The sequence below is a fragment of the Octodon degus genome, unplaced genomic scaffold, assembly GCF_000260255.1.
Source record: "Octodon degus isolate 3935 unplaced genomic scaffold, OctDeg1.0 scaffold00064, whole genome shotgun sequence".
NCBI lineage: Eukaryota > Metazoa > Chordata > Mammalia > Rodentia > Octodontidae > Octodon > Octodon degus.
Window position 1 is genome coordinate 2343240 of NW_004524640.1, and position 18946 is coordinate 2362185.

The 18946-nt window shown below is 39.8% G+C and overlaps 1 protein-coding gene across 1 annotated transcript in view; it reads right to left on the bottom strand.

Moving 5' to 3' along the window:
• The window catches only part of St8sia1 (ST8 alpha-N-acetyl-neuraminide alpha-2,8-sialyltransferase 1), a 154475-nt gene that overhangs the window by 90737 nt on the left and 44792 nt on the right, over positions 1 to 18946 (bottom strand). The window contains exon 2 of the mRNA XM_004634549.2: positions 6863 to 7007. Within this exon, the coding sequence (XP_004634606.1) occupies positions 6863 to 7007 (145 nt within the window). The remainder of the gene's footprint in view (positions 1 to 6862; positions 7008 to 18946) is intronic.

Sequence of the window (18946 nt, forward strand, 5' to 3'; positions counted from 1 at the left end):
CAAAACGAAATCACAGTGTAATGGAAATGCCTTCCTACACCTTGGCCTTTGCTGGAAATTAAAACAAACACAAAACAAAAAAACTAAAATGAAAAAACTGACGAAAGGAAACACCAGGTTTTTTCTATAGGAAAACACCCTGTCATCTCACTAAACCTAAGAAGGAAATGTTATACAAAATAGTAACACTTCCTAAGAGAAGTTATCACTCCCGTCAGACCTACCGGATGAAATGCGACTCAGCACTAATGGATGTCATGCCTCCTTTTGGACTCTTTCCAGGAAGCTAGACATCTGGGCCTTATAAGCCTTTAAACTAAATTTTACACTCTGTCAAAAAAGAGCCACACACCAGTGAACATAAACCAGTACTTATATCTATTTCTTATTTTGTTCTCAACTCATGAATTTTCTTTAGAGAACAAGGTTGATTTTCAGGTATTTCTAATTTTGAAGATCAAATCATTTTCTAGTTTACCTCCAGTTTTACAATAGTGAGGGCATCCTCACCACGCTTCCTCACTTAGAATTGTTTGTTTTCTTTTCTTTACAACATTAACAGATGTCAGGAAGTCCTGTGAGGATCCGCTGGCCTCCTCAGTGACAGTGACAGAGCAATGTGAAGCTTGGTGGCCATTAACCCATTCTTCGGATATGGAAGCTTAACTCAGTGGAAATTAAAAATCTATTCCTCATTGTACTTTTAGTTTATCATAATCATTATGGAAGTGTAATGACAGAAATGTACATAATCATTATGGAAGTGTAATGACAGAAATGTACGGTCGGCACAATCGTTAGAGCACTCTATTACCACTTTACCCTTCTCTGAATTCCGGGCTCAACAGATCCATTTCCTTTTGCTCTCCTGGGAAATTGATTTCACCCCTTTGCCAGTCGTAGTTTTGTTTTCTTTGGCTGGTTCCCGGCATTGCGGAATTCTAAGACCTGCTTATACCCACACATGGTGAGGCAAACAACACAGTAATATTTTCATGTCCTTTGTCAGAGTATTTATTAGGAAGCACTTTTATGCCTATAATCTATTTTAACTTTGTTTCATAAATATGAACAGAAGGTACTATTCATCCCAGTTTGAAAATTACAAAATTCAGGCTAAAAATGGCAATGTAACTTCTCCAGGGTCACAAATGCCACCAGGGTGAAAATAATGTACAGAATACAGATCTTCATACCCCCATCCCCATACAGTTCTCTACTGTCGGCAGTCAGCAAAACTGATACTGTAAATTACCTGAATTATTCAATAGTAGTTGGACAGTGTTCTGGATTTCTACACCAAAGAAGCCAAGTGAAAAGGCTCATTTTGCCTCCATTTGAGGACCTGGATTTCTTCTTTTAAAAATCAAATCAAAACAATCAAACTTGTTATTTCTCTTTTCAATATGGGCTACAGGAGAGTTCAAAGCCAAAGAGAGATGATGGTATAGGACACGATCCCATAACCTGCATATCTCTGTGTACTCTCTATTTTTCCCCCTGAATAGCTGCAAAAGCAATTTCTCCTATGCTTCCCAGTCTATTCTTATAAGGAAAATGAAAATCTTTAAAATGATTTCAAGGTGACTGAGTGATAAGATGACAATTAACCCAGTAGAACCTAAATCTTTTCAAGAAATAAACAAGATGATAAACAATATAACTTCTGAAATTAGACCGAATTTCACATCCTAGCCCTTCTACCTATCAACTCTTCTCCATGGAATAAAACTTTTGTGACCCTGATGATAAGCAGAGATGGTGTAAAAGCAAGATAACATATGGAGAAACTAAGGCAAATAATGTAGGATAGCAAATTCAATGCATTTTCCTAAAGCCAAAATGTTGAACTTTTGACCTCTCTTCCCACGACACAGGCCATGTGGCAGTCGTGACCAAAGACACAGAAGCAGGCATCTGTCAGAGTTTCCTGGTCTGTATCCTCCTTCTTCCTCCTGGATTCCTGAACCCAAACTGGCCATTTCCTTGAGCATCACCTTAGGATGAACGAGTAAGATGTAGGGGACCGGCATTTGGTGTCAACATGTGACTGGCACCCCACACCTGAATCATCCACTCTGTAATTCCTTACTGCTTGAGCTAACTAAGGATATTATGGGGCTGGGGAGATGGCTCAGTGGAATAAGCACTTCCCTGGCAAGCGGAAGGGCCTGAGTTCAATCCCCGGTTCCACAAAAAAAAAAAAAAAAAAAAAGTGGTAAGCATCTTATGGCTTCCACAGGTGGTCACTTTGCTGTTATAAAACAGCCCAAAGCCAGCCTAACAGTATCACCTGGCACACACCAGGCAGAGCTGGCAGAGATCTGTGTTTACCACGCTGTTTCCTTCCAGTTGGAAAGGTATTTACTTGGAAAACTGATCACAACAGCACAGTACAAATTCCACAGGAAATAATTTTTGGGAGCATCAGGACTACCTAGGAGCTCAGAAAATTCTAATAAGCACATTAATATAAAGAGGGGAAAATGTATTCGTTTAACAAATGACTTCCAAATGTCCTGCTGACCTTCCCATGGACCAAGGACACTGGAGGCCCAGGTCCAGTGGAACACAACAGAGACTCTCTGGCCACACTAGGCAGACAGAAAGGGACGGCCAGGTCTGGTACATTAATGGCATTCTGTGATTCTGCATGTGTGACATTGGGTGAATGAATACTCAGGACACAAGAAGGATTTGTGACTGTTCAGCACAACGACACAGAATGATGAGAATGGCTGTTTTCATGACACCAGAAGACTGTATTTCAGATTCTATCAGCACAGATGTGGCTTCTAACATTCCATCTACATCATTTTCTCATTTCCAATGAAATTCTTGCTCTTCCTGAGCAATGTATTTTCAGCCACACTAGACTCTATTTAGTAATTCCTGGAAACCCTGGACGATGCAAGTAAAAGGACAGTACTTATAAAGAAGAAAAATCAAATTCTGACCCCCAGGATGTGGCTGATATTCTCAAAGTGAAAACACACCATCACATTTCTCTCCAATCTCTCTCTCTCCTCTCTCTTTTTCTGTCTCTCTCTGTCTCTTTCTCTCTCTCTCCCCTCTCTCTCTCCCCTCTCTCCTCTCTCCGCCCTCTCTCTCTCTCTCTCCGCCCTCTCTCTCTCTCTCTCTCTCTCTCTCTGTCTCTCTCTCTCTCTCTCTCTGTCTCTCTCTCTCCCCTTTAAAAATTCTATGTGAGAGTTAAAACATGTATGTAGGGAACCCCAGAAAAACATAGTAGAGAAGAGCGAACATCTCTATTAAGTGGGAACCAATTACAGTGGCATAGAAATGAAAAACTTCTTGCTCTTCAAAAGCTCACAAGATGATAGAAGTATCTGTGATAAAAGACTTTCAAAAAACAATGTGTTACTAGGCAGCTACATAGGTAAGTACAATATGTGGCAGAGTTGAGAAAATTTGATAACGAGGCCATGAGACATTGCAGGAGCTCCAAATAAGAAGCAACTCGCTAACTGCACTCACAGGGCTCTTTCTTGTAGGAGAAAAGTATAAAGGCACAGAAACACAATCTGAATTTACAGGGCAAGTGACTATTGTGCCAAAAGTCAGGGAAGTGAGGGCTAATTTTCTCACACCGCCAACACCAGATGAACCTACTCTGTTCAGCTATATTTCTGCTTACTCTGCACATTCTGTTTTCTTCTCACAAGGAACAGGAATGAAGCAAATTAATTAACTAACAACTTAGTTTACTTAAAACAAACTAGAAACATTTTGCTAACATATAATCATGAGTAAAGGCGGAGAGAAATACAGCATACTTTTGTGATGCAAATTATTTCCCAAGATTTCCATAAATTAGCTAGTCATGTCAGACTCTCAGCAAAAAAAAATACTTAGGAGACTTCAAAAGTATCCCTTCACTGAATTGTTTCAGCCTTCTGTAATGACTGTGTACGTGCACAATGATGGGATGGCTTTTGGTTCTGAAGGGGATTTTTTTCTCCTTATTCAGGGATGGGCCCTTGATCTCACAGTGGCCACAAAGACGCAAGAGCTTTTATTTTCACACACTTTGTAGAGGAAATGTTTCCCATACCCTGCTGCTGCAACCAACAGATAAGATGGGAGGCTAGTTTATATTCTTTGATCGTCTCTTTTCTTCAAATCTATTCTTCAGTATTAAGTCAGAAGCCAGTTGGTATGACTGAAAGCCTTCATCTATCAAAAGCCTCTTTTGCATCTCCCTGAACAGTTTTCTCAATGTTAAAGAAGATTGCTTCCTTATCTCTTCTTCGTTTCACAGCTAGGTGGTATCAGTTTTTGTATACAGAGCATTTTGTGGACTGGCTTGGTTTAGTTCTAGCTCACCTGCTTCCCAGCTTCCTGCTGAAGCTTGAAAGATGCAAACTGCCTCTCCTGGACTTTGCTGCAGCTAGTGCTTTGGATGTGAACTCATCTCATCCAAATTCAAATGAGACCAGAAGAAGGAGGACAATCAGAACCCACCTCTGGCTTCTGGCCTTTCTTCCTTCCTTTCTTCCTTCCTTCCTTCCTTCCTTCCTTCCTTCCTTCCTTCCTTCCCTCCCTCCCTCCCTCCCTCCCTCCTTCCTTCCTTCCTTCTTTTCTTCTTCCTTCCTTCCTTCCTTTCTCTCTTTCTTTCCTTCCTTTCTTTTTCTTTTTGTACAGGGTCTCACTACACAGCTTGGACCCACAGTGATCCTCCTGTTTTCAGCCTCCCCAGCGCTGGGATTATAGGTGTGCACCACCATGCCCAGATGCAGTGGCCAGCTCAGCACTCCAGAGGGCAGGGCCAGTGCAGCATGTGGTTCTGAGGATCAAACCCCAGGTCCTGCACTTACCTGAACAAGTGCTTAGTCCACTGAGCTATCTTGCCAGCCCCTGGCCCCTGTTTCTGTTGAGGCCCATTATAGCCATGCTGAGAGCAAAGACAGTGGGGCTTCCTCACCATTAGACCACTGTTGCACCAGCAAGTTCTTGAACTCAGTAGCCCTAGGATCTGCCTCTTGATTCCAGGTTTTCTATTCTTGCAATTGCTTTATCAAGTACCCAATCCCCTATCTGAGATATCTCTTTTAGAAATATCTAGGGAGATCCCTGCACCTGGCCCAAACTATGACTCACAAAATCATACTTCTCCATCCTCTGGTTCAGAACATACCGTATGAAGCAAAACAACAGTAACACCAATGTTTATAGTGCTTTGTAGGTCATTAACGTGCATTATCTAAACTGATATTTACCACCACTCTGTGAATCTCTGGGACAGATGCTCCTCGTCCATAATTCAAATGAGAAGGCTGAGTCTCAAGGGGGCTGGATGACTTACCCAAAAGCATGAGTCAGATGGAGACAAGATTCCCTGTCAGATTTTATGACATTTTAGTCATTTGCTTTGACACTGGGAACCCTTGTAAAGTCAAATGAGCAATGTGAAGAGAGAAGACACATGACTACTGGTCTTTAGCTAAACCATTTTCTTAAATTAATTTTTCAACTAATTCACCACTACACTCTGAAACCACTCAATTAGACTCACACACTTGAAGATGAGCTAGTAAATACAGGCTATTTCATGTAGACTTTGGGTCTGGTAGGACTTGCGCTTCAAATTTGTAGGCTTCAATAAGGGCTCTGGCTGTTTATTAGTAGAAAGACACAAGGTCAATAGCACATTTCTTTTTTAGAGACAAGATCTTGCTATGTAGTTCAGGTTGATCTTAAACTCACTGTGTAGCTCAGGATGGCCTTGAACTTGTAGCAATCCTCCTACTTCAGCTTCCCAAGTGCTGGGATCACAGGTGTGCATCACCATGCCTGGCATGATCACACTTTCTAACTCTGATTGTAAATGCTTTTTCTACAGTCTTCTGGCCAAAAGAAGAGTGGCTAGAAGGCCTGTGAAAGCCAAGATTCATATCTCAGTTTCTTCCTAAAACAATTTCAATGAAGGCACTCCTTCCCGCCCCAAATTCTCTAGAATAAAGGTTTCCTTTTTCCTCTGCTTGTTGCCTAAAACATATTTTAGTAATAGACTTTATCCCAATGCTTGGGAAACCAAGAAGAAAAACGTTAAGTTAACAAAGCTTATTAGAGATCATTTCAAAAGTGGCCAAATTGAATTCCTTCCTTCCATATCCACCAGTCCAGGGCCCAACAGATAGCTCAGTGGACTAAAGTGCCTGCTTAGACAGGCTCAGTGACTGGGGTTTAATCCCTAGTGCACTGTGCTGGTCTCATCCCTGGGGCACACTCAAAAGGCGACTAAGACTGGGTGTGGTGGCACACACCTGTAATCTGAGTGCTTGGGAGGCTGAAAACAGGAGGATCACTATGAGTCCAGTCTTGGTAGTGAGACCTTATAGACCCTGGAGTAAATACATTAAAAGAAAAAATCCATATCCACCACTCCTCTCCTTCTTAGCACTCATGTAACAACAGGGTTAAATTTAGAAGTTCTCAGAGGCAAATTCTTGCTGTATGGCTCCCATCCCCAGAAAGCTAGATCAGTTCTAAGAAGAGTCCCCACCCCACAAATCATCAGGATCATTCCACAGCCATCACAGAACACTAGAACTTCACAATTCCCTAACCGTTCTCTGCTTGTCTGCTTCCTTCAGTTTCATGTGATTTGAATGTAAAAGAAAACCGTAACTCTACAAATGTCCTATTTTTCTATTACATATTACTTCCATCCTTGCATCAAAAACTTATGAGATATCTGCATCAGAAAATGACAGATGTAAGGAAAAGCACTTAAAATGAAGATGAAATATAAGGTCCAAAGGGTCAGGCAGAGTCAAGCATCCCTTTCCGACAACATCAAGACGTATAAGGAACTTTACTGAAATGCGGGAGCTATACTAACCGGAGGGAAGAGAGAATACGTAGAATTGTCAATGGTGAACGAGTACAAGAACTCCCCGTCGTACCACATGCTCTTCCCCATGGGGGAATTCGTTTTAGTCATAGCGAAGAGATGGGCGGGGTCACAGCAGTCTTCCATTCGTCGCCTAGGAGAGAAAACAGGGAAGAAAAGAACAGCGGGTTAAGTGAGCAGCAGACTCATTCACTTACCGTTCCCACAGAGACGTGCCACCTGAGCTCGGAGCCAGAGCACAGAAGCGGCCGCGTCTCCACGGTGATTAGACTACTATTAATGCACTCTTTGAGCCATCAAAATGCATGAGTCGAAGGTTTCTTAACAGCAAAAAAAAGTCTAAGAAAAATACGCTCGCTCTCAGGTGCAGCAGAAATATGTCTTATGGAAAAATATCATCATGGTTGCTGATGCATTGATTAATCCTAACATCCAGGTCCAATAAAAAGACTTGAAGTAACTAACCCTAGAAGCACACAGAGTTGCTTAAAAAGAGGGTTCGCATCCCCAAAACTGGAAACAAAGTTATAGAAATCCTTCTAACAGAAACAATAAAATGAGTGGTGAGATCTCATATGCTCAGGAAGGAACCTGCTACCCTCCTGTCTCATCTTGTGGGCCTCTTCAGGTTTCAGTTTGGCCTCTCAAGAGCACTCGACAGGGTTGGGTGCCATGACCTCAGCAGTGCCCTCCCTCTTTCCCTTTGTGTCTGAAATGCCAACCTCCCCTAAGTCATCTCTCTGTGCTAAGCTGCCCTGCAGACTTATCTCCTGCTGGCTTCTCAAGTACAGGCCATGTCACAGCCCTCTGGGGATATCACCTCATCTATGTAAAGATGGGTAGCAGCAAAACTTGGGGAGGGAGTAGAGGGTGTGGAGAAATGGCACTCAGGATATTGTTGGTGGGGCTGTAGATTGGGGCAGCCATTATGGAAAACCGGAGAGATATTCCTGAAGAAATCAGACATAGAATTGCTAACTAACACCACAATCCCTCTTCTGAGTACGAACACTAAGAAGAAGAAGTCACCCTTCACGGAGATAACCTACATGAAATGGCAGCATTCTTCACAACAGTGAAGATATGGACACAAACTAAATGCCCATCGACAGATGAATGGGATGCAATATTACGCAGCCTTTAAAAAGAAGGAAAGTTTGCCCTCTGCCACATGGATGGACCTGGGGCACATTATACAAAGTGAAACAACCCAGCCACAGAAAGACCAGTATTGCATGAGCTCACTTACAAGTGGAAGTGAGGCTGGGGAATAGAAAAGATCTTCCAGATCAAGAATGAAACAGTCATTGTCATAAAGAGAGTCAGGGGAGGGGAGGAAACGGGGAGATGTAGCTCAAAGGATGCACAGCAGCAGATATGTGGGATGAGCTGGTTTAGTGATCTGTTGTAAAATATACAGGTAGCAAAATTATAATCTGTTAAGAATTTAAAGTAATTTTAGCTGCTATTATCAAACATAAAAGAAACTATGACAGATACATTATCTTGATTCATATAGTAATCATTTTATCCCCTATATATATTGTTCTATACATAATAAAATTGATTTCAAGAAACAAAAAGAGGGGCTGAAGAGATCGCTTGGCATTCTAAGAGCCTGTCTAGCAAGCACAAGGACCCAGATTCAATTACTGGTGCCACATGCCATGCTGGCCTCAGAACCCTGGGCATACCATGCCGGTCAATAAAACCAGGCATGGTGGTGCACACCTGTACCCCTAGCACTAGGAAGGCTGAGACAGAAGGATCACTACAATTCCAGGCTGCATAGTAAAATCTTGTACCACATAAATAAACAAATAAATAAATATTTTTAAATTAAATAACCCACTACTATTGTGGACTACGGGACTATATTGGAATATTTTGCTGAATTCATGCACCTACAACATTTGAATGGCAATGGACTACCCATCTCTGACAAAACTAAACAAAAAAAGGAGATATAAATGAAGGACAATTTTGTATCTGTATATACAAAATAGTTATGATAGATATACAGCTACTTTCTCTTAATTCAATAACAAGAAAGATTTGTACTAATAGTGTTTGGACAGGATAGCATGTCTGCATCTTGTGCTAAGAATGACTACTACAAAGACAACAATATGCAATGTATTAATTGTTGTAACTCTCCTACCAACATGTTTTGAAGCTGTCTCATTGCAATTTTTTCTCAATAAAATTAATTTTTTTAAAAAAAGAATTCTACCTTGTTCTCAACAGTTTGTCAAACCCAGCTATAATTCTTGAGTCTTAGACTAGACCTTTGGAAAGCTGAATGGTCAAGTTGACAAATGTCCTAAGAAATAACATTTCTAATGTCTCTAAAGGTGTATGTCACAATGACTGCATGATTCTGTGTATCATCACTGCATTTAAATGGGCTATCAGCATGAGTGAGTAATCCAAACAGGCAGCATAATCAAGATATACTGTTTATAACTTAACAGGCAATTATAATTCTGATGAACATTCCAGAATGTTCCGTGACAAATGGAAGCGTGGAACCATGCTCCATCCTGCTCCCTGACACCGGCCTTAATAAGCTATAGAAAACTGTGAAAGAAAGCACTTACTATGATGTTTCAGGGAGTCAAACCCAACGCTACCCAGAAGAACTGAAGGAATTTTATAGGAAACTGGCCTTGAAATACTTTGCTGATAAGAATTCAAATGAAAGAGAAAAGTTTCAACAGATTTCTCAAACTTATAGAGTTCTTGCTGCTGCTAAAGGTGGGAATTATATGACAAAAGAGCAGATAATTAAGGATGGAGAGTGAGCATCAGTTGTGGTTCTCCTGTGGATATCTTTGATTTGTTTTTGGAGGAGGATGGCTGCAAAGAGAAAGCAGAGGTAAAAATCTCATGCATTTCACAGAGAACACCTCATATTTCTCCTCTCTGCTTTCTTCTTTTCCATAGTGATTAGCTCTATTTGTAGCCTATTTATCTGTCGTGTTGTTGATGTCCTCCTTATGTCCCAAAATAACCTTAAAAGATTCATATTTTAGCAGAACAAGAAAACTGCCTTTGCATAAGACAAACACGAAGACCAAGGTGGTAAGAAAGGTGCTGTGCCAACTGTTGGAGGGCAGAGAAGAATTCATGAGCCAGGACCAGGAATAGTGCAGGAAATATCTGTGCACAGAATGCCAGGGCTACGGGGAATGCATCAGTTCTAAAGACTCAGGTAAAAGCTGCAATGAAGGAAAGTCTGAGAGAAGATTCTAGAAGTTTACACTGACAACGGCATAAAATGTAGCCAGAAGATAACATCCCATGGTGAAAGAGACTAAGATTCAGTGTGAGAGCCAGGTGATGTTATCATTGTGCTAGATCAGAAGGACCATGCTCTTTTTGGTCCAAGAGGAGTCTGGACATGTGTATGGACATCTAGCTGGTGGAAGCAGGCTGTCTTCCAAGTGAGGGGTCAAGCACGGTGACAGCTAGAGTGTGCTAAAGGCAATCACAACACGTTTTCCTAGACCATGTAGTAAGAGTCACCTAATCATGAAATTTAAGGGAAATGTTCCTGAAGCTGGCTTGAGCTCTCCTGATTAAGCTCTCTTTGCTGGAGAAACTCCTACCTGAGAGGAAGGAAATGGAAGAGACTGACGAAATGGATCAGGCAGAGATGGTGGACTTTATGAGGCTGAGGAAAGGGAGGAATGTCACCCCAGAGGCAGTGTTCATGAATACCACTCACTGTGGGCACTTTATGTGCAGTAGTGGAGGACTACGAAGATAAATATACCCCCTACTTGATACTGTTTTAATATTCAATTACAGCCATTTGAAAATTAAGTGAAGGATAAAAGCACATAAAAAGCTCAAAAAATTCTGATAAGCAGTCTAAGAGGAAAGAGTGAAATTTTCCATTTGTGCTTTATAGGTGGGAGTTTTATCAGGTGTTGTTCAGTGCATGTTTAATATTGCAAAGGGAAAATCCTATAATAATTATGGAAGCAGTTAATTTTATGTACAAAAATATTAGGAATTATTGGCTAGATAAAAGCTTAAATCCTCAGTAAAAAGAAATACTAGGCATGTATGTTTGGAAGATAACTTTACAAAAAATATTACATCATCTTTCTACCAACAAACACTTATAAAATTTCAAATAATAACGTAAGACAGAATAACAGAGCTGACATTACATGACAATGTAAATGTTCATAGAATTATTTTGTGTGTTAGCATTCAAACTATTAAAGTAATATTTAAGAATTACATTTAATTTTGTTATTTAATTTCACTTTAAAAAGAGATGTTCTGAAGAAAAACATATCCTATGTGGGAATTTTTCATATCTTGTCATGGATGTCTTAGTAGTTAAATGTTAAGTTTTTCCCCAAAAAGATCTATGAGACATTAAAAACTCTAAAAATGTTTATGAGAAATCATCTCTGATCTATTCATAATAGAGAACTCCTCATATTTCTCCTCTCTGCTTTATTATTTTCTGCAGCAATTAGCTGTGTTTGTAGCCTATTTATCTGTAGTGTTGTTGATGTCTGTCTCCCTATGTCCCAAAATATAAGCTCCATAAAACGAGGGATTTTTCTCTTCTGGCCACTGCTATCTTCCCATGTTGTGAAAAGGTAGCATGTCCACTACAAAGGTGCTGGATGAATATTGATTGGATGAGTAAATAACAAATTGTGAAAAAGAAAAGTGTTGGAAGAAAAAAAGAATCTCAATACATACGTTTTTCTCACCAAAATAAATATTCAAAGTAAATCAGTCAGTTCCTTATCGTTTTTGTCTACTGAGACTAAAATGCAAAGGATTGTCAAAATAATTACTATAGTAGTAGACAGCTTGTTATTGTTGAGACTTGCACAGCAATGAATCCCAACTTCTTTAAACCACCCACTAACACTGGTCCAACTAAAGTAAGCATGTCTCTAGGACTGCAGACACACAGTTGGGACTATAGGGACAGCCCACCGCTAGGACGTGCTTTGCTCTTCGCCATAATGTCAAATGTTTACATGTGACTTCTCAAATGTCTGAAAGCTCCCATTTAACATTATCTCCCTCAGATTACTTTTCTCTTAGTCATTTCTGACTTCAGTCAATTATTGATTTTCAACATTTGGCTTATGGCCAAAATATGTGTCTCATGTGTTTTCTTCCAGACAGCCAAATCAATAGTCTTTATTGTAAGCCAAGCTGAATTCCTGAAATTCCTTTTAGACTTATTATATGTTGACTTCCTGGGTTAATGTCATAGAGCTTCAGAATCACTGCTAAATGTGGCCAAAATCCCAAAGTCAGAGGACAGTTTCAAATTGAGATCATTTATAGAGAGTACTTAGTACAATATAGGATCTCAGGAAGGATTAGTTTTATTCTCCTTCTTAATTATTAAAGATGAAGCTATAGCTATTAGAGACTAACTCTGCTTGTATCACACAACCCAAACTCACAAGTGTTTTCTGGACGTAATCTTGATAGTACCTCTGCTATTCTGATTGTCCATTTGTTTGAGGATAATCTTGCTATGTTACCCACACTGGCCTTGAGCTTTTGAACCCCCTGGCATGGCCTTCTGGGCAACTGGGATAATAGGTCTGAATCACAGTAACTGACTCATGTCCTTATTCAAATAATGAATCATTTGTTCAGCTTATTAAGAGTGGAAGCAAAACACTGCCATTCAATAAAAGAGGGTTTGAATTTAAATGGAGAATCTAGTGGCCTACAGAGGAATCAGAAAGGTTTCTGATTAGAAATAACTAAATGATAGTGTTTGGAGATTATGGAAGGTAGTATTTAGGCCACTGTAAAATTATTTTTCCCTTGATTTAATGAAATCTTTGTCAAACCAAGCATGATAGTACACACCTCTTGCCCCAGCTCCCTGGAAGATTGAAGCAGAAGGATCACAATTTCAAACCCACTCTGGCCAATTTTGCAACTTAGCAAGACTATCTCTCAAAATAAAATAAAATAAAATAAAAGGCCAGAATGTAGCTCAGTGTGAAATTTAAAATGTGAATAACAGAAGTCAAGAGTCACTTTGGAAAAGGGCTTAGGCATTTGTTCTATAAGATCTAGAATAAGAGCTTGCAGAAGTTGTGCTGAGAAATGTCAATGAACACTTAGGATCAGTTTTCATACATATGCACCCTGGTCTGTAGAGCTAGGATGATTCTATTAATTAGGCTTGGAGAATCAAGCAGTAGAGGCCTGTCCACAGAAGGAGAGTGGAAGCAAGTAAGGCCAACCCATTTCTCAGAAAAAAAAATATCTTCTATCCACAATAATGTTCCCACTGAGGCTTACATCTTTGAAATAGAGGTTCAAAATATGCAGTCAATATGACGCTGAACTTTGTATTCATCTCATTCTTCTGTAGAAGTCTCTTGAAGGAAAAAATACTTTCACTAGATTATTGCATAAACCAGTGTTTTCTGCAGAAATAACATGAATCTTCCTCAACTATTAATCTTCTAGATAATTTTCCAGCACTACAAACACAGAAACATAAAAAAAAACAGCTGTTATCCACTACTGAAGCCAGTGCATAATCTTGTATTTAGCAAGGAAGGAAAAGTATTCCAAAGAAAAGTAGATTAGTGCTGTGCGTAATTTGCACATCTAGAACAGGCAGAGCAAATGGAGAGGAGGAATTTTTGGAACATAAATATTTCAAGGATGATCTGTTTTTCCTAATACATATTTATTTTGTAATTTATTTAATAAGCATACATGATTATTTGCTCTGAAAGGTACAAAATTTGCTAGGAAGAATCTCAATGAATGCTTCTTTTCTGTCTTCTGGGGTAAGCTCACTCACTGATATAGGTGGAAAGATCCTAGTTTCCTGTGGGAATCACCTCTTTGCTATTTGGGTAGCTGGAAGTGAGGGGGCTCCATTCAATAGCATTCATCCACTGGTTCATTCATTCAGTCCATCAGTCAGAAGACATTCATTGATGGGGCCAGGGAGATGGCTCAGTGGAATAAGCGCTTCCCTGGCAAGCACAAGGGCCTGAGTTCAATCCCTGGTTCCACCAAAAAAAAAAAAAAGAAGAAGAAGAAGAAGACATTCATTGAGTGACTTCCTCAAATACTTTAGGCCCTACAGACAGAACAATAAGAAAACTAGGTGAACAGTGCATTAAATTCCAATGAAGGAGCCATGCAAGCAAGGTAACTAAGCTGCATAGTGAGCTGTTACAAAGATGGCCAAGTTCTTGCAGCTAGGTGACACCTAAACAAAGACTAGACCAAGGCAAGGGTACAGCTATGTGAATATTGTGAATATCTGTGAAAATAGAGGAGAGGATTCAATAGCCTATATCTCATTCATAGGTTTTGTATGAGTCTGATAATTAAATTGACAAGATGGATGAACAGAAAAATATAGAATACATGTAATGTAAGATTTATGTGATTCAGGAGCTACCATACTATTATTTATTAAAGAAATGCAGAAGATGGCAAAACCCTCTACTTCCATATGAGGTTGACGAAGGGAGCCCATTGTTCAAAAGCATTTAAATTATATGGAATGTATGAATGATGGTAACAGGGTCTGGTTAGACAGAATTCTTTCAGATAAGACTATGAGGCTTCTTTTTTCCCCTTTTCTGGAACGGGGGTGATGAGAATGCTCTTCTTGCATCTATTTGTTCTTTAGCTAAAAGAAATCCTCACACCAAGATGCATCCCTTGGGGTGGGGGCTTTCCAGGTAGAGCAAGTGGCAAGTGCAGAGATGACAAGCAGGAACAGTCCTACTATGTCGAGAAGACATGAAGGACACTGGGAGCTAATGCAAGGCATGAAATGGGTAGGTGGCTCAGGGGAGAAGTTTGAGTTGAGCTATGTCATGGTCTGGGGTTTTTGCAAGGGAAACATTGCAATGCAGGACACATTTCATAAGATTATTTTATAATGAATCACCAAAGAGTCATATACAAGGAGTGCAGGAAGTCTGTCCATACATTAAAGACCAAAGAATCCAGCTGAGGATATGGATCCTAATATCCTACATGAGTCCAGTTGAAGACCTAGAGATTACAACAATGCCTCCTCCCGAGTCCAATAGGAGGCCTGGAGCCCACAACAACGTCTCATGCAGGCCTGAAGCATGGATATGCACTGGGAAGGCCCAAAGGTCAGTAGTAGAAACTAGAAAAACTATGCCAGCAGCATGAAGGATCTGTGCTAGCAGGCTGAGGGATCTGAACTGGAGCCAAGAAACAATGCACAAGGTAAGAGCTCCCCCAGAAAGTACCACAGCCATCCTCAGCAACAAGCACGTTGCTCCTCAGTGGAGGAGTTCTGAGCTCCTCCAGTGATGGGGAAAGCTAAGTTACCATCAGCAAAGCCAACATGACAAGCTTCTCCAGGAGGCTGAGCAGTGTGCCGTCTTCCCCTCTGGAGCCAGGAAATGATGCTCAAGATGAGGACCACAGCTCACTCAAAATGAACTATAGTCATCCTCAGCTACAGTGAGGTCCCTAGCTCTTTCTCCAACAAGACCAGTCAAGTTCATGAGGAAAGCCAGCATGACAAGGTCCTCCAGCAGAATAGCCCAAAAGAATCAGCAGCTTCTGACGGCTCCAACAGCTTCTCCAAACAGCTTCCCTAACAGCCTCTCCACAGCTTCTCCAGTTCTGCCTCTTCTGCTGCTGGAAATAATACTCAGGTGGGCCTCCCACACCCAGCAATGCACTAGTTCAATTCAGGTGGGTGTAACAAGTTGACAACAAGTTAGAAATCCACTATAGGCTGCGCATGTGGCTTTGATTCTGCTCTCACCCTTAGCCTCGACACGGCATCATCCACAGAGGCTTGAGAATAAATCCACCTCCAATATCACAGAAAGACTTTTTAAAAAAAAAATTTATTGAGAAACAGCAAAGAGACAGTTTCAAAACCAATTAATAGGACAGTTTCAACAATTAATATATTGCATATTGTTATCTTCTTAGTGGTTATTTACAGTACAAGATGCAGATGCAGACATAATATCCTGTCCAAATACTATCAGTACAAATCTTTCTTCTCATTGAATTAAGAGAAAGTAGCTGTATATCTATCCTAACTATTTTGTATATACAGATATAAAATGGCCCTTCATTTGTATCCCCTTTTTTTGTTTATATTTGTCAGAGATGGGTATTCCATTGCCATTTAAATATTCTAGGTACATGAACTCAGCAAAATAATCCAATATAGTCTAGTAGTCCATAATAGCAGTGGGTTTTCTGTAGGACTGACAATGTCAGAAGTTGTTGACTTGAGCCTTTTACAGTTCAGCATATTAATATGGATTTACTTTTTAAACCTTGTTTTTACACTTTTCTGCTGGATGGTTAAGACTAAGATAAAGGAAGACCTATATAGCAAGAAATGTAACTTTTGTATCTGATAAGGTCAGTCAAGTTCCCGCAGGATTTATTCTGTTACGCTGTACCATAGTTTGCAGATGCTTTGTCAGTGTCAGCCACGTGCATGAGTCACGGCCATTGCTTCACCAATTTGCTCACTGTGAAAGCCTGAGAGAATGTTTTCTCTCCATGTGACTCTCCTTAAGCACACTGTACATTGCTCTGTGGCCTCATAACCTCCTTGATCAGAAAATTTGGGACATAACTGAGTTACAGAATGTTACATTATAATTTCTCTTATGTTCTGAGTCTTCGCTGACTTTGAAAGGCTAGGGCCAAAATGTTGGCTGTACTTACAGTCTGTTTTTCTCTAATTTTTGGTCTGCAAACTTAGGTTGTTAACCCTCCAGAAGAGAAGTTTTTTATTACCCTACAACATATGCAGTTGGGTTTAACCTCACTATCTGTCTGAATATCAAACATCTTAGGCATAACATGGAACACGTATTTTCCATCTAGTATTGATATGCTAAACTTTAAGTCTCTACAGAATATGGAGAAAAAATTAAAAAATAAAAAATATTTTTAAAATATGCATAAACAATTACATATTTTTACACAGAAATTTAGAAATCTAACCATATACAGCATTGTAGCAGGACAATTCTGTGACATTTTTTTTCTTCTCTTTTTTTCATTTATTACCCTTTTTTTAAAAAACAAACATTTACTTGAGAGACAGTATGACAATAATTGGTATGTCATGACAAGCAGTACCTATTTAGAAGACCAGAATGACAGGCATTCCAAGTGTGACCCTTCTATTACGTATTGCTTTCTTCAGTGCAGTTGCTTACTTCACAGGTATGAGCATGTATAGTTAGTCAGGGTGAGAATCCTACCCATTAACTGCTATTTTTGAAAACCTGCTGATGTCTCAGGATCATTGCCTAACCCATCTTGTGTGTATAGATGTATGGCTTTGCCTCTGTCATTTTTTCCAGCTTTTCTCCTTTCCCTCTCCTCGTTGTCCAATCCTCAAGTTCTCGCTGTCCTTTTAATTGTGCTATACCTTCTACTTTTATTTCTTCTTTTGCGTTCTTATGCTAGGGAGACTGTACGATATTTACACATGTGTGTCTGGTTTATTTCACTTATGAGTATATCTTCAAGTGGCATCCACTTAAATATAAATGCTTCAAGTTTATCATTCTTTATAGCTGAGTAATACTCCATTGTATAAAAATACCACATCTTTTTCATCCATTCTTCAGGTGACAGATACCTTGGTTGTTTCCAAGATTTGGCTATCAGACAGACTTTTGGATTTTAGTAAGGTAATGGAGCAGGTCTGATTACCATGCTGCAGGAATTTCATAAATCTTCCCAGGGGAACTCTCTCTGATCCCTGCATATAACCCCAACATTTCCTTTCACAAGGCAACCAGACCCTGCATCCCCATATCACAGTCCCATACTTTTCTCTTACCCAGAGTAACTTTCCTCTACCAAACTCTACAATTGTGATTCCACTCATAATTATTCACTATTAAGGTGTAAGATAAATCATTACACTGCATTTCCTTCTCCTTTGGAGAATGAGAAAGACAAAGGCATTTTTCCATTACATAGGCTATCTCTTTACAAATAAAATTACTAGTCTATGAATGGTGTTATGACAAAATAGTAAGCACTGATTTGCCTGGTTCTGCTACTCCAGGGCGCAGGCTCACATAGCAGGCAGATTCATTGATCATGGTCCACGCTACTGCTAAACTGACCCAGGGAGGTCAGACATTCAGCTCCCTCCCCCACCTACTGGCAATAATAAGTTCCAGGGACCCCACCACTGTATACAATGACCAGAATTTCTTATATAAAATAGCACTGTATTTGCACACTTCAAAGCACCTCTAAATTACCAATATCTAATGCAATGTAAATTCTATGTAAAAGGTCATTATATTGTATTGTTTATGGAATAATGATAGGAGAAAAGCTTGAATAAATATAGTTCAGCCTCGGGGTTTGCTTTTATTTTTTTCTGAATATTTTCAATCCACACTTGGCCTAAGTTAGTAACAGGCAATGGAGGAAAGAAAAAGAATGAGAAAGAAATAGCATTGTGAATCTTGAAAGTGACATATAGCTTTTTCTAAGGTAAAAATATGAACCAGCAAGCTTTTGGGTGAGTAGGGAACTGCCATAGTTGATTGGAAAAGTCTGAGCGCCAAGTTCCATGGACCAGTTCCACTGCCTACTAGATGCAGGACCTGACAGTAAAATTTGTCCTGAAAATTTTACAGAGCATAATTGTCTCTTCCATGATTCATGGCACACACTCTTGGTATTTCTGTGAGTAAGATTCAAAATTATTTTCTGAGAAAAATGTTGGCTCTGTGCTGTGACCCATTTTCCCAGGAGAGAATTCTATGTAAACACAAGTCAGGGATTCTCGATTTTCTTAGCAGAGTATTAACCGTACCACCTGCTTGTTTAAAACATATGGGTACCTCTTTACTCAGCACGGAAGATCAGCATTTCAGGTTGTCAACAACCTTTAATTGCCTGTCATCCAGTTCCCATTAAATCCATAGTTAACAGAATGGATATGGAGGAGAGACACAGGGATGTGTTAGCTGAATTTTCCCCATAGAAGGTACAGACTTTATATTCCTTCTGTGTATCAACTCAGCTATT